The 16,016-nt window shown below is 36.8% G+C and overlaps 1 protein-coding gene across 1 annotated transcript in view; it reads right to left on the bottom strand.

Annotated features, from left to right (window-relative positions):
* The window catches only part of SGPP1 (sphingosine-1-phosphate phosphatase 1), a 36,139-nt gene that overhangs the window by 3,170 nt on the left and 16,953 nt on the right, over positions 1 to 16,016 (bottom strand). Inside the window, exon 2 of the mRNA XM_082649076.1 lies at positions 6,057 to 6,146. Coding sequence (XP_082505202.1) covers positions 6,057 to 6,146 — 90 coding nt within the window. The remainder of the gene's footprint in view (positions 1 to 6,056; positions 6,147 to 16,016) is intronic.

Here is a 16,016-nt window from a genome sequence, read left to right as displayed (position 1 = left end):
CTGACACTATTTTAGGGGCTGAGGATACACTGCTTAATAAATGAAAAGATTCCTACGCCATAGAGCTTACATTTTAGTGGGGATGACTGACAATAACCATGTGAGTAAAAAATAGATAAATATTACAATTTCAGATTGTTATAAAGAAATTAAAACAAGACAATGGGATAGAATGATGAAAGACCCTATTAGAGTGATTAGGGAAACCTGTCTGAGGAGGTGACCCTTGAGCAGAAATTTGATTCCAAAAAAGAGTCAGCCCTATCTTTAGATCTAAGAAGTGTCCCAGGTAGAGGGAATACCAAGTGCCAAGGCCTTGAGGCAGAAAAGAACCTAGTGAGTTCAAGGAACTGAGAGAAATTCCGTGTGGCTCAAATAGTGAGAAGAGTGATGTGATATGAGATCCAAGAGACAGGCAGATGTCAAATCATGTAGATAGGGCCCCTGTAGGCTAGGTAAGAAGTTCAGATTTTATTTCAAAAGTGATAGGGAGCCTGAAAGATTCCCAAGTAGGAGTGTAATAAAATCTGATGGATATTTATAGAAGAACATTCCATCTGCTGTGTAGAGAATATATTATAGGGGTAAAGTATGGAAGACAGGAGACACTAGTGGGAGGCTACTGTAGTGGTTCACTCTAGATATGGTCCATATAAAGAGACGTACATAGATGGATTTAGTAAAATATTTTAAAATTAGAGTTGACGAACTTCAACTTGGTGATGATCTGAATGTAAGAGAGAAGCAAAAGAAAAAGGGATCAAAAATGACTCCTACTCCTACTTTTAGGTACAAACAACTGGGTAGAAAATAGAAGATGGTTTATTGGAGGAAATAACACTATTATTAAAAGAACTTTCCTTTCTGAATCATTCCTGACATGAACAAAACTGTTTCAGAATTTCCACCTTAAAACAAACAAAACGAAATCCTGGGATCTAGTATCACTGAAAAATTTATCGGAAGAGTTGCTTATATTCACTGCCTCCACCTTCTCACTTCTTATTTTTTCCTAAACTCATCACTGCATTGAAACCACTCTTTTCATGGATACTAGTGACCTTTATGCTGCCCAAAACAATGGTTACTTCTCAACAGCATTCAGTACAGTTAAGCAGCAGAGTAGGTGCTTAATGTTTTTCTGTCCTAAGATTTTTATTATGTAATAGTTAGTACATAGAATAAGATACGTAAAGTATATGTGAAATTACAAAAAGAATATCTATGAAGTCACTGCCCCCAAAAAGAACTATAATATTACCAGTACTTTGAATCTATTGGTATGTTGTTTCCTAGTTCTATCACTCTGCATAAGCCTGAGTATTAGCTGAATAAATACCTGCTTTTAAAAACTGTTTTATCACATATCTCCAAACAAAACATTACCTAGTTTTGCTTCTTCCTGAGCTTTATAATAATGTTAGGCAGTATGCAGTCTCTTTTGATTTGCTTTTTACACTTAACATTAAGTTTTTAAGATTCATTCATCATATGTAGTTAGTTATAGGTCATTCACTGTCACAACCATGTAATATGTTATTGTGTGGTTATACAATTTATCTATTTTCCCACTGATGGTCACTTAGGATGTTTTCAGCTTTTGGATTAGTTCATTGGTTATGGTTGAGCTTTCTTAATTGGTATATATTCTTAAACCAAGCAGCATTATAAACAATGCCTCTATGTTCTTTCTTTTTATGTTCCCATATGGGTCTATGAAAGTTTCTCCAGGACATATGCCTAGGAATGTAATGGCAGAATCATAGTATATGTGCACGTTCAATTTTACAAGACAATAAAAAATTTCCAAAATGTTTACAGAAATTTATATCCCATCAGTTGTTGGTATTTCTTGATGTTTTATTTGCATTTCCCTGATAATTAATTAAGCATTATTTCATATGTTTATGGACTGTTCCTTTTCTATACAATGTATATTTGTGTCTTTAAGGCAACTATTCCTTTGGATTTTCTTCTTCTTACTGATTTACATGGTTATATATATATATATATGATAACACATCAATTATATTTTTAGATGTATATTTCAGTATGACAGAAAACATCCAATATTTGTTGTCCTCTGCTTTTCTTTTATAGCTCTATGAATAATAAACTTAGATTACTACAAGTCTCTATACAAATCTGCCTCCTTTTCTGATTGAATTATTAATTATTTATAATATTATCCTGGATAAAAAGGCACATTTAATTTCCATGCTACAGAACCAGAAGGAAGAATGATTGAATTCAGGACATAAACATGGTGGCTATCACTGTAATATCAATTTAATGTACAATATTAAAATGTGTAAGTGGTTTTAAGCATTACAGCACAAAGTATGCAATAAAGAAAAGCTGATGTTAAAGGTAGCATAAAGAACTCAAAGTAGGAAATTTTCCAAAAAGAAACAGGAAATAATTTTAGATACTTATTAATTATAGATAACATATATGCCATAAAAGTTAATAATTACACATTTGAATGGAATGTTCATGGTTATCAAATTTATGGTAGAAGATATCAAATACCATAAATTCAATAAAGATTTCTTATGTTTTAAATCTGAAATTGTCTCCTTTTCATTTCTTCCAATCAGTAAATAAAACTAGAGAGGCTAGTGATTCGCTGAGGCTAGAATTCAAGACTTCTGCTGGCTCCTAGGGTTTTTTCTTTTTAATTGTAACATATTTCAGGTGTTCTGCTTCTAATTCAACATGTCAGTGATGCCAACAGTGTTTCTAACAAAATGTATTATTGGAATGCAATTCTTGATTATAAAGGCATTATTAGGGATGGATTTTGAAATTTTTATCTTTAATTAAAATTCAAATTTAATACATGTTCAGTACAGAAAAACTAGAAAATATGGATAAACAATAACAAGTAATTATTACCCAGAAATAACCACTATTAAAACTCTTAGTGTTTACTGTTCTGGATCTTTCTCTATAACATGATTTCAGGATTTTTCCTGTTGTTTGGTTAGTTTGATTTTTATGTCTTGTTATAAAAATGGGTTTGAGAGGTACATTCTACTTTATGATCTCATAATACCTTTCTAAAAAGACTTTCCACATATAGAAAAATAAACTTTTAGTACAATTTTGGGTAAATGTAATTATAACATATTCATAATTTTACTAATGTAGAAACAAAACAGTAATTTGTCAAGTACTTAATCTAGTAATTTAAAAATGGCTTGTGTTTCAAGAAATTTTTAGAGCTAGGTTTGATGATGAATAAAGGAAAAATGGGGACTTCCCCATTAAGTTACGACTCTGCACTCCCAATGCGTTCGACCCCGGTTGGGGAACTAAGATCCCACATGCCGCATGGCACGGCCAAATAAATAAACAAATAAACAAATACATACATAAATAAATAGAGGAAAAATGGATGTGGTAACTCCTCTACTTTTCTGGGGATTAAGAAAATCTAGGAAGGTAGGCAAATGTTAAAAATAAACTTAAGTGTTGCTCTTTGTGTTATAACAATAAAAACAAAGCATATGGAAAATACTCAACAAAGTGCTCGTTAATATAAATTATTTAGACTACATTATCAGAACTTTCTTCTTAATGTTAATAAAGACATCTGCTTAGATAATATGGCAGCTAAGCACCTATTAGCAACTTCTAGGGCATACTCTGCCTATAGTTCCATAGTAATTTCACAATAAACAATGAAGATACAAATTATGATTAAGAAAATAGTTCAAAATGCAGGTAACTACTGAAGCATTAAAATATAGGAAAAAGTGAAAATTGTGGGAATATATTAGATCCATAATGTAAAAAGGGGGGGTTCATTATGACTATAATTTCATATATCAATTATCAAATGATAAAACCAATATATTATTGATTAGGAATAATTGTGCTTATAATACAGAAACATAATTTACGATGCTTGCAAGTCATCTGTGATTTTACTTTTAAAAGGAAAACAACTTGCAATGCTATACATAGTAAAATTCAGTAGCTAGTCAGAATAAAACTGATAAAGACATTTTATGGGACAAGATCGTTTTTGAATAATTAAAAGATGGGCTGGGGAATTCCCTGGTGGTCCAGTGGTTAGGACTTGGTGTTCTCATTGCTGGGGCCCGGGTTCAATCTCTGGTCTGGGAACTAAGATCCCACAAGCCTCACAGTGCGGCCAAAAAAAAAGACCGAGGGTTATCAGACTCATGATTTGGTTGTCAGACTCATGATTTGAAAAATAATACCTCAATATTGTTTTTACTTCAGCTGATTCAAGAACAGATGTTATCCAGTATCTAAACATGAACTGAACTCAGCTTAAATATTTAATTAATTCACTATACATTTCCTTTTTTTTAAGAACAGCATGGTTGAGATTATATATTCAATATATTAAGATTCTTATTCCTCTTTTATGATGATAATGAATCTAGGGATAATATTATCATTCATAGATGCATAACCTTTTGTTAGTTTTTTAGGTGCAATATTGCTAATTGGTAGTGGAAGGGAATAACTGTAACATGGCACAGAGATGGAAAACATTTTCTTGTGACTAATATTAGATTTGATATAAAAATGTGATACTTAGTCTATTATAAAACTAGTAGAGATTAGTCAGAAAGACAGAATTATATGCCAATTCATAATTTGCATTAATATAAATAATTATAAAAAATAAAACACAAATAGCTTGCTTCTTAACATAGCATTTGGCACTTCTGGTAATTTACTAGTGAAGGGGCAGCTGCTGGAAGCAAGCAATCTGAGGAAGAAGTAGAAACCCAATACTTCTACAGCTGCGAAATAAGCTAATGAGACACTTTTATGAGTAGAAAAGTCTAAAAATGTGAACTTGTTAAGGACAAGAAAAATTTTATATAACCTATTATAAACTTTTGGATTCCATGAATTCATTTCTATCTCTCCATCTTTCTTCTGATCCTTTATCTACAAGATAATACATAATACATTCACAGAGTGTCATAAGAGACACCACACTAAATGCAAGGGATAGAGGGTTACTTTTCTCATGTTACTTATTATCTAGTGGGGATGAAAGATAAAGAAAAAAGCAATAGCAATTTAGCATAAGTGCTATGCCAGAATTATGTTCAATATGCTCTGGGAGAAAGGCTACCTAACCAGTCTTGAGAAAGGAAAGATGGGGAAGGTAATGAGGCTTTAGGAGATAATGTTTTTTTGTGTGTCGTGAAGAACAGGAGAGGATAGTCCGTTAGGCAAAGAAAAGGGAAAGGGCATTCCATGTGGCGGTTAAGGCATTCCTAATGGTATTGGGATATGAAACACCCTTTGCATTTGAGGAAACATAAGTCATTCAGTATGGCATCATACTTGTGTTTTGGACAGTAAACTACAACAGGAGGCTAAACACTGTACGGAGCAGTGTCTTATTGGAAGTGGGGCTGCTAATTAAGAAGTTGCTGCAGTAATCTGGTTAAGAGATGGTACAGGCCAGAACTAGGAAATGTCAATGGGATGGAGGGGAAGGGAAGTGAGTAGGCGTGGCTGGCTGAAAGAGCACAGGGTCTCTGTGCTGCTGCTTTTGAAACTGAATTGCATTCTCAAAATAAAATATCTGATGTAAGCCCTAAAATACTGTCGGGAAAGAGAAGAAAACTAGAGTTTAATATTCAAATACAAGTGGCACCAGGACAGTTTTAAGTTCATTTAGCTTCTAGTCACTGGGTCCTCACTTATAAGTAGAGCTCCTTGGTGTCTGTATTTACATTGTTGGTTTTGACTCAGTGGTAGGAAAGGCATAGAAGAGAATGAGAAAGAAAAGAAAAGTGAAAATGGAAGGAGGGAGAAATGTTATCCTGAGTATAATACTTGGTTATTGTGGGAACTGTTTGTATGAAATACGTGATAACTACATTAAAACTTTACAAAGCATCCTGTTTCTATTTTTGCAAAACAAAGATGATTTACAGTAACTATATTTTCTCATTTAGGTTTCCAGTAAGTTTGAAAATGAGTAAAAATTATACAATTGCCTGTCGATTTTAGAAAAAAATAAAGCTCTATGAACACAATGTTTTCCTTACCAGAATGGAGTGCATGCCCATGTAAATTCTACTTAGGCAAACTAGAGAACACCAGCAGGGAATAAGAATCAGTCCATATATAAGAGGATACTAAAGGGAAAAAAAAGTAAAATTAGTTAAATAAATTAGGTTAAATATAAACAAGCAAATAAAAAATCACTATACTACAAAACTCCAGGAGAACAAGAACTATGTGATTTTTACTCTCCGTTGTATTCCCAGCACCTAACCATAAGCATGGCACATAGCAGACATTCAGGAAATACTTTTACATGAATGAACAAATGAATCAAACGGAATGCTTCTACAATCTTCGTTGTGGGAATTGGCTCATTTTTGCTTCTACAGTAAAGATTCAATCACTGGTATGCTACAGAAGAAAAACAGGTAAGAGACATACTTTTACTGTAGCTCCAAAATGAAAGTGCCTCTGGAATAACACCTGAATCTGGTCCAGGTGAATATCATTGCTCCCTTGGGGAGGAGGCATTATCTCCCTCTCACTTCCATCAGTGACTGACTGCTATTTGCCATTTCCACATCTTCCTTTTGATATTCAGCATCACGTAATTTGTTGTCCATTTTTGCCCCTCCACTAAAATTTCAAATGGCAACCTTATTGCAAAAAATTCTGGTGGGATACTGGGAGCAGAAAGCCATAAATTGGGAAAAAACTTAAAATGTAGACAACTCTTAGTATTAATGGCACTGGTATTAGACTTGGCTTTGAAGCTCCTGATATTAAACGGAAGGAGGAAATGATGGATGGATGGGCATGTGCCTGATAACTTCAAATTTCTCAATGAAATTGAAGCCGAGATAGTTCAATTCAGTAAGAATTCAAGGTGGTTCAATAAGAAGTGGAGTTGAAAGAGTTAAGTAACGTTGCAAGAAGAGTGGTCAAGATTTAGTACACAGTTGTTCTGATTTGACTTCTCTACTGCTTTTAACATGGCCCACATATTTCTTCCTGAAAGTCTAAATACCTTGATTTCTACAGCATCACACTCTCGTGGTTCCCCTGTCACCACCTATTTTTTTCTGTGTTTTCTGCACAAGAGCATGTATTCCTCTAATTGTTCCTTAAACGTTAGTTTAACTAAGGGTTCTGCCCTTAGTAGTTATTGGCAGTCTCACCTTTTCTTATCTTTTAACTACTACTTAGCATGCTGAACACCTATCCATGTCCTTGGATTAAGAACCATTTAGCCAACCCCTGCACATATCTCCATCTTGAGATCCTTATGGAGTTAAACATACTATACCTCAAACCCAACTCATCATCCTACCACCTAGACTTGTTCCTCCTCTCATATTCCCTATGTCACTTGGAAGTATCATAATCTAAATGAGAAGTATGAATTATCCTTGATTTCTCCCTTATCCCTCATATTCAACCAATAAGCAAGTCTTGCTGATGCTGATTTTACTTTCTAAATATTTCTTGATGCTGTCATCTCTTCACCCTACTTATACTGTCCTTATTCGGATCCTCATAGTTTCTTTTCTAGGCCCCATGCATTTCTCCAGACATTCTTCCATATGCATGAGGAACTTGGTTAATGGGGCAGACAGACATGTAACCCTATAAGGAGGTTAAGGGCTATGATAGGAGTATAATAAAAATTCAGAGGGAGTCTAAGGGATGGGCCTTTAACTTAGTTTAAGGATGTTAGTTGAGTCTCCCAGATTAAGATTCAAATTGTCCCAAAAGATAAGTCGGATTTACTCTTTAGAGGAAAAAGGAGCACAGGGCAAAAAAGATAGAGGACATTACAAACAGCAGGAGCAAATGAAGAAATGCTTGTGTCCAAGAAGCTGTAAGTAGTGAGGTTTTCTAGGAGAATAAGTTTTAAATTCTTGCTGAGGAAAGGCACTAAATAATAAAAACAAAATATGCAAATTATACAATATGTAAATATATAAATGACATTTTATATAAAATATACAAATTATACAATAAAACATGATAAGTACTATGGAGAAATAAAAAGAGAACAGGTGTTGAAACAGTAATGTTCACCAAATATTCCTTGTGCTCCTTTTGCAGTTAGACTGGGGCCACGTGACTGGTTCTGACAATGAACTGGGAAAAAGGTGACTTCTGCCCCTTTCAATCATTCTATGAACTCTCTCTTCCCTACAGATGGGACGCTGGAAGCTGCATGTTGAGATGCATCACAAGATGGGCAAACTTCCATCAGCCTGGGTCCCTGAGGTTCTAAGTGGAACAGAGTCGTTTGCTAACCCATAATGGATACGAAACACAAATGAGAAATAAGCTTTCGTTGTTAAGCTGTTTTCAGGGTTAAGTCATTACCAGAGCATAACCACACCTATCATAATTAAAACTGTAACAGAAATAGGATTAGGAGTATGGGAGTGTGAGTGGGGCAGGTTAAAGTATTAAAAGATAGTCAGTGGAGGCTTTATATTGACAAGCTGAGATTTAAGGCAAGACTGGATGGAAGTGAGAGAATTAGCCAACCAGGTATCTGAGGAAAGAACCTATATGAGGGAGTGGGATCAGGTAGAGCAAAGTCTTTAATGAGGAAATGTGACTGGCAAGGAAGCTAGTGTGGCTGGAACAGAGAGAGCAGGTAGGAGGAGAGGTGAGAGAGGTCATGGCAACCAGAGCCTGAGAGCCCTCCGTAAGAAATCTGATTTTGTGGGGAATCAAATGGGGAGCCATTGCAGGGTTTTGAGCAGAGCAGTGTCATGGGATTAGACAATAAGGGAGCAAGGGTGGAAGCAGGAAGAGCAGTGTCATGGGATTAGACAATAAGGGAGCAAGGGTGGAAGCAGGAAGACCAGTTAGGAGGCTGCTGTTACAATCTAGGTGAGAGATGATAACAGTGGCTTTTGTCTCTGTAGCAGGCACTCAGGTATTTTCAATTTTTCTGTTCATTTTTTTTTAAACTGTTAATAGCAAGGGAGAGGCAAAGAAGTAAAAACTACCACCACCACCAAAAAAGTCTCCTATGCGTCTTTCTTCTTTCTCTTTTTTCACTTAGACCCCATAAGGAAGTAAAAAAGTACAAAGTTATTGGTGGGAATTCTCTTACACAATAGATAGAAGAAAAATTCATTTATTAAGTCTCAAAAGCTAGGACTGAAGGTAGGCAAAAAGAAGCATTTTAAGTTAACTGAATTTAACTTAACTTAATCCACCTTTATTCAGGTTTACTAACTCCAAGGTGTTTAAATGGGAGAGTTAGGAATGCAAACAAGCTAGATGTGGAAGCTTTTCCCCTATTCCAGAGCACCTTTAGATCTCACTGGGGTAAGATGACTACTTGGGAAAAGAACAAGTCATTTTTTTTTCATTGATGTTTGATTTTTTTAAGCAATTAGTCTCTACCTTCACAATATTTTCCCTAGATTTTTTTTGTGGAAAGAAACACATTTGGGGGAAGACCTGATTCAGTTCTGACTACATAACTTTCACATTCGCTCCCCGCAGAACAGAATTCAGTATAATTACAGTATCAAAGCAAAGAAGTATTTTATCAAGCAATCTTTTAAGCAGATAAAAAAGATCACAGATTTTAATGACTATAAAAAGTAAAACCGGGCTTCCCTGGTGGCGCAGTGGTTGAGAGTCTGCCTGCCGATGCAGGGGACACGGGTTCACGCCCCGGTCCGGGGAGATCCCACATACCGCGAAGTGGCTAGGCCCGTGAGCCGCGGCCACTAAGCCTGCACGTCCAGAGCCTGTGCTCCGCAACGGGAGAGGCCACAACTGTGAGAGGCCCGCGTACCGCCAAAAAAAAAAAAAAAAAAAAGTAAAACCACCGAGAAAAACTAGATAAAGTAATATTCCTAAAGTGGGATCATGTTGGGGGAGGAAGATTATGCATAATAACCAATTCATCTGGCACACTTATTTTATATTTAAGAATATCCAAATTATAACTACCTTTTTATTTTATGTTAAACTGTCTCTAAAATTTAGGACCACTAATATTTAGGACCACTGTCCTCATTTAGACATTGCTGGAAAGAAAACAGATTTATGTGGAATTATCCTTTCCTAAGAAATGACAGAATCTATTACAAATATATAAAATATACATAGACCACTCCTTTTCAGTCATTTTTGTTAGTTCCCCCCTTTATTCACAGCTCTTTAGTATTAGTGTGCCCATTTCCCAATCTACACTCACTCCCTTAGTGATCTCATCCAGTCCCAAGGATTTATATACAATCCATTTGTTCATGACTCAAACTTCCATCTCTAGCCAGGACACGTCTCCTGAATCTCAGACTTTTATTATCCAACTGCCTACGTGATCAATGTCTAACAGGCATCTCAAATGTAACATGACTAAATCTGAACTCCTGATTTCTCTGCCGTCTCCACATCTGACCAACTTAAATTCCTATGGTTATCTCCTTCCTAATAAATGACTTCTCCACTGTTCCATTCCTCAGGCCAAATACCTTGTTGTTAACCTTGACTTCCTCATTCATACCCATCATCCAATCCATTAAAAGTGTCAGTTATACCTTCAAAATATATCTAGTTATTAATTGTAATCCCCATGGTAACCACAAAGAAAGTATCTAAAAAATATACACAAAAGGAAATAAGAAGGGAATCAAAATGGTATGCTATAACCCTCCAGTTCCCTTTCCCATTGGATCTGAACCCTGGTCTCAGTGGTCGTAAAAGGAGGAATAGTAATTCTGAAGCTGTGTTCATAGTGTCTGTTATATAGCATGTGGGCTAGTTTAAAACAAGGTAAAAAAAAAAAAAAAAAGGTACACTATAAAAAACTCAAACACAAAAGAAAACAGCAATGTAGGAAATTAGAAGTAAAAAACGCATAAGACACACAGAAAACAAATAGCAAAATGTCAAAAGTCATTCCTTATCAGTAATTACTTTAGATGGAAATGGTTTAAACTCTCCAATGAAAGGCAGAGATTGGTAGAATGGATAAGAAAGCACAATCCAACTATATGCTGCCTAAAGAGACTCACTTTGGGTCCAAAGACACAAATAGGTTGAATGTGAACAAATGGAAAAACATATTTCATGCAAATAGTAACCAACAGAGAGTACTATGTGGCACTACTAAAATCAGACAAAACAGACTTCAGGTCAAAAATTGTTACCAAAGACAAAGGACAATATGTATTGATAAAAGGATCAATTCTTTAAGAAGATATAATGATTATAAACACATTTGCACCAAACAAAGCCCAAAAATAACTGAAGCAAACATTGACAGAACTGGAGAAATAGTTCTATAAGCCAGTCTCATCAGCATTGAAAACCTGCTTTTCCACATAGCCTTTTTCCTAAATAACACTTAGCAGACAACCTAAAGATTCTCCCACAGCCTCTTGATCTTGACTCAGGATTATTGCAAGTTTAACATTTTTCATGCTGTATAGTCTTTTGAAATGTGCAGGCCAGTCAGTACTACAAGAGAAGAATTTAATATTTTCTTACTCTGGGTAACATGATTTCATTGGCTTTCAGCTTCATAATGATGCTGCCCACTATGCTTTCTTTTTTTTAATTGGTTATCATCTCATGAATCCACAAAGTCAGACACTTTTTCATCTTTTCCATAGCTTCATCAGACACTACAGATACTACTTCAGCATTTCCAGAGTGGCCTTACATACACATCAGTGAATTTCCTCTTCCATTTTCTGGATGTACCATATTGTTGATGCATTAATATTGAACTCATGGCCAAAAGAACTATAACTGGTGCCTGAATGAATCTTACTTCACACATGTATATTTCCTTTGTAAAGCATATCACAGCCTTCTTGTATGTAGGAACACAAAACAGCACTGCAGCTTGGGGACCCTTTTAAACAGCAAAGCCATCAAAAAAAAAGCACAAAGACATGACAAATGTGGTACTGAACAGACTGCAAAAAGGACTCTTGTTTACAGTATAACAGCTGAAACAAGAAAGCAGTTTATTGCCTTGCTCAGCCTTGGCTGGGAACATGTATACCAGATGACTCAAATTTTTCACCACTCTGCACCAGGTCTGAATGTACTGATTCTCGAGTGACAAATTCTACTGAGTAGGTAAACTTACAAACAAGCAATGCATGAAAAATGAGGATCAACTGGATGTAGAAATTAAACTACTCTTTTTTTTTAATTGTTGTTTGGCTGTGTTGGGTCTTAGTTGCAGCACGCATTGCAACTCGAGGGCTCTTCCTTGCGGTGTGGGGGCTTCTCCAGTTGCAGCCCACGGGCTTCTCTCTAGTTGTGGCCCGCAGGCTCTAGAGCGGAAGGGCTCAGTAGTTGTGGTGCAGGCTTAGCTGCCCCGTGGCATGTGGGATCTTATTTCCCTGACCAGGGATCCAACTCGTGTACCCTGCATCAGAAGACAGATTCTTTTTTTTTTTTGCGGTACGCGGGCCTCTCACTGTTGTGGCCTCTTCTGTTGCGGAGAACAGGCTCCGGACACGCAGGCTTAGCAGCCATGGCTCACGGCCCTAGCCGCTCCGTGGCATGTGGGATCTTCCCGGACCAGGGCACGAGACCAGGGCACAAACCCGTGTCCCCTGCATCGGCAGGTGGACTCTCAACCACTGCACTACCAGGGAAGCCCAGAAGACCGATTCTTAACCACTGGACCACCAGGGAGGTCCCGAAATTACACTACGCTTAAATAACCATAGGCCAAAGATAAAATCACAGGGAAGTTATAAAATAGAGACAAGTAAAAACAAAACACAACATAATAAAAATCATGTAATACAATAAAAGCAGCACTCAGAGGGAAGTGTATAACAGTGGAGCCCTACGTTAAAAAGAAAGAAATCAGTCACAACTCTGTACCTTGAAGACTAGAAAAAGAAGAGCAAACTAAATGCAAAGCTAGCAACTGAGGGAAATAACAAAATGATAAGAGTGGAGAAAAATGAAATACAGAATAGAAAAACAAGAGAAGCAACACAACTAAAAGTTTTTTCTTTAAAAAGAACAACAAGGGCTTCCCTGGTGGCACAGTGGTTGAGAGTCCACCTGGCAATGCAGGGGACATGGGTTCGTGCCCCGGTCCGGGAAGATCCCACATGCCACGGAGCGGCTGGGCCCGTGAGCCATGGCCGCTGAGCCTGCGTGTCCGGAGCCTGTGCTCCGCAACGGGAGAGGCCACAACAGTGAGAGGCCCGCATACCACAGAAAAAAAAAAAAAAAAGAACAACAACAAGACTAATAAATCTACAGCCTGGCTGACAAAAAAAAAAAAAAAAAGAAGAGGATGCAAATAACTAAAATCAGAAACGAAAGTGGAAACATTACTATTGATCTTACAGAAATAAAAGGGATTACAAGACGGACTTCCCTGGTGGCGCAGTGGTTAAGAATCTGCCTGCCAGTGCAGGGGACACAGGTTCAAGCCCTGGTCCAGGAAGATCCCACACGCCGAGGAGCAACTAAGCCTGTTTGCCACAACTACTGAGCTTGCGCTCTAGAGCCCGCAAGCCACAACTACTGAACCCACGTGCCACAACTACTGAAGCCCTCACACCTAGAGCCTGTGCTCCACAACAAGAGAAGCCACCGCAATGAGAAGGCCGCGCACCGCAATGAAGAGTTGCTCCCGCTCGCCGTAACTACAGAAAGCCTGCACACAGCAACGAAGACCCAACACAGCCACAAATAAATAAATAAATTTATTTTTTTAAAAAAGGATTATAAGAGAAAACTATGAACAATTATATGCTAACAAATTAGATAACCTAGATGAAATACACAAATTCCTGGAAAAACACAAATTACCAAAACTGACTCAAGAAGAAATATAGTCTAAACAGACTTACAAGTAAAGAAAGTGAGTAAGTAATCAAAAACCTCCAAAGTACTAGAGAATGGACTTGAGGATATGGAGAGGAGGAAGGGTAAGCTGTGACAAAGTGAGAGAGTGGCATGGCCATATATACACTATGAAATGTGAAGTAGATAGCTAGTGGGAAGCAGCCGCATGGCACAGGGCGATCAGCTCGGTGCTTTGTGACCACCTAGAGGGGTGGGATAGGGAGGGTGGGAGGGAGGGAGACGCAAGAGGGAAGAGATATGGGAACATATGTATATGTATAACTGATTCACTTTGTTATGAAGCAGAAACTAACACACCATTGTAAAGCAATTATACTCCAATAAAGATGTAAAAAAAAAAAAAACCTCCAAAGAAAAACCTGAGTCCAGACAGCTTCACTGGTGAATTCCACCAAACATTTAAGGAAGATTTAATGTCAGTATTTCCCAAGCTCTTCCAAAAAACAGAAGCAGAGGGAACACTTCCTAACTCATTCTGTGAGGCCGTTATTACCCTGATATCAAAACCAGACAAAGTCATCACAAGAAAACTACAGGCCAACATCCCTTGTGAATACTGATGCAAAAATCTTCTACAAAGTATTAGCAAACAAAATCCAACAGCACATTAAAAGTATTATACACCACGATCAAGTGGTATTTATCCCAGAAATACAAGGGTGGTTCAACAAAGAAAAATCAATCAATGTAATACACCACATGAATAGAATGAAGTAAAAACAAAACAAAACACACGGGCTTCCCTGGTGGCGCAGTGGTTGGGAGTCCGCCTACCGATGCAGGGGACACGGGTTCGTGCCCCAGTCCGTGAGGATCCCACATGCCACGGAGCGGCTGGGCCCGTGAGCCATGACCGCTGAGCCTGCGTGTCCGGAGCCTGAGCTCCGCAAAGGGAGAGGCCACAACAGTAAGAGGCCCGCTTACCGCAAAAAACAAAACAAAGCAAAACAAAAAAATCACATGATCATCTCAATTGGTGCAGAAAAAGCATTTGACAAAATCCAGCACTCCTTCCTAATAAAAGCTCTCAAAACCTTGGAATAGAAGGGAACTTCCTTAACGTGATAAAGGGCATTTATGAAATATCTACAGACACTATTATGTTCAATGGTTGAAAGACTGAAAGGTTCCTCCCACCCTGCTTTCCAAGATTAGGAACAAGACAAGGATGTCTACCTCTCACCATTGCTATCTAACACTGTATTGTAAGTTCTAGCCAGAGCAATTAGGCAAGGAAAAGAAATAAAAAACATCTAAATTAGGAAGTAAAACTATCTCTATTCACAGATGACATGATGTTAAAAGCAGAAAATCCCAAAGAATCCACAAAAAACTACTAGAGTTAAGAAATGAATTCAGCAAGTTGCAGGGTACAGGATCAATGCACAAAAATAAGTTTTGTTTCTATACACCAGTGATGAGTAATCTGAAAAGGAAATTAAAAAAACAATTCAATTTACAATAGCACCCAAAAGAATAAAATACCTAGGAACAAATTTAGCCAGATAAATAAAAGAATGGTATACTGAAAACTACAAAACATTAATAAAAGAAATTAAACTGAAAACTACAAAACATTAATAAAAGAAATTAAACACCCTTACCTTTGACAGGATATATTTATGCATTAGGATATATTTTATGTATATTCTATATGTACATATATATTACAAATACTTATATGTACGTAAAATAATAGTATTTATTTTAATTATTGTCTAGTGTCTGCATATAGTAGGCAGTCAATAAATACTTGTTGAATGAAGTAAATGTAAGCCTTTAGCCACTAAGAACATCAGTCTTACAGTAACTCATTCAAGATAACTTGGGGTCAAAAGCCATGGTATCATTCAACTCCTGGCCTCAAACCTGGGCTACGTTAAACTTTAGTTCTAAGAGCATCTCTGGAATTCACCATGATAAACTGCAATCTGAAAATCCTGTTGAGTAAACTAGGAAAGGGAACTTCCAATACTTGTTTTAGAACAAACATTATTAGGTAAGGATTCTGTAGCTTAAGCTTTTAAAAGTAATATACACTTTCTAAAACAAAGTAACTCAAGTTGCATAGAAATATAAAAGCCACTTCATTCAACAACACAATATGAACTATATTTTCTACACTAAAAGCAAAA

This window comes from Grampus griseus (genome assembly GCF_964374135.1).
Source record: "Grampus griseus genome assembly, chromosome: 2".
Taxonomy (NCBI): Eukaryota; Metazoa; Chordata; class Mammalia; order Artiodactyla; family Delphinidae; genus Grampus; species Grampus griseus.
Note: the sequence above shows the minus strand (reverse complement) of the source record. Positions and strands in the feature narration are given on the sequence as shown.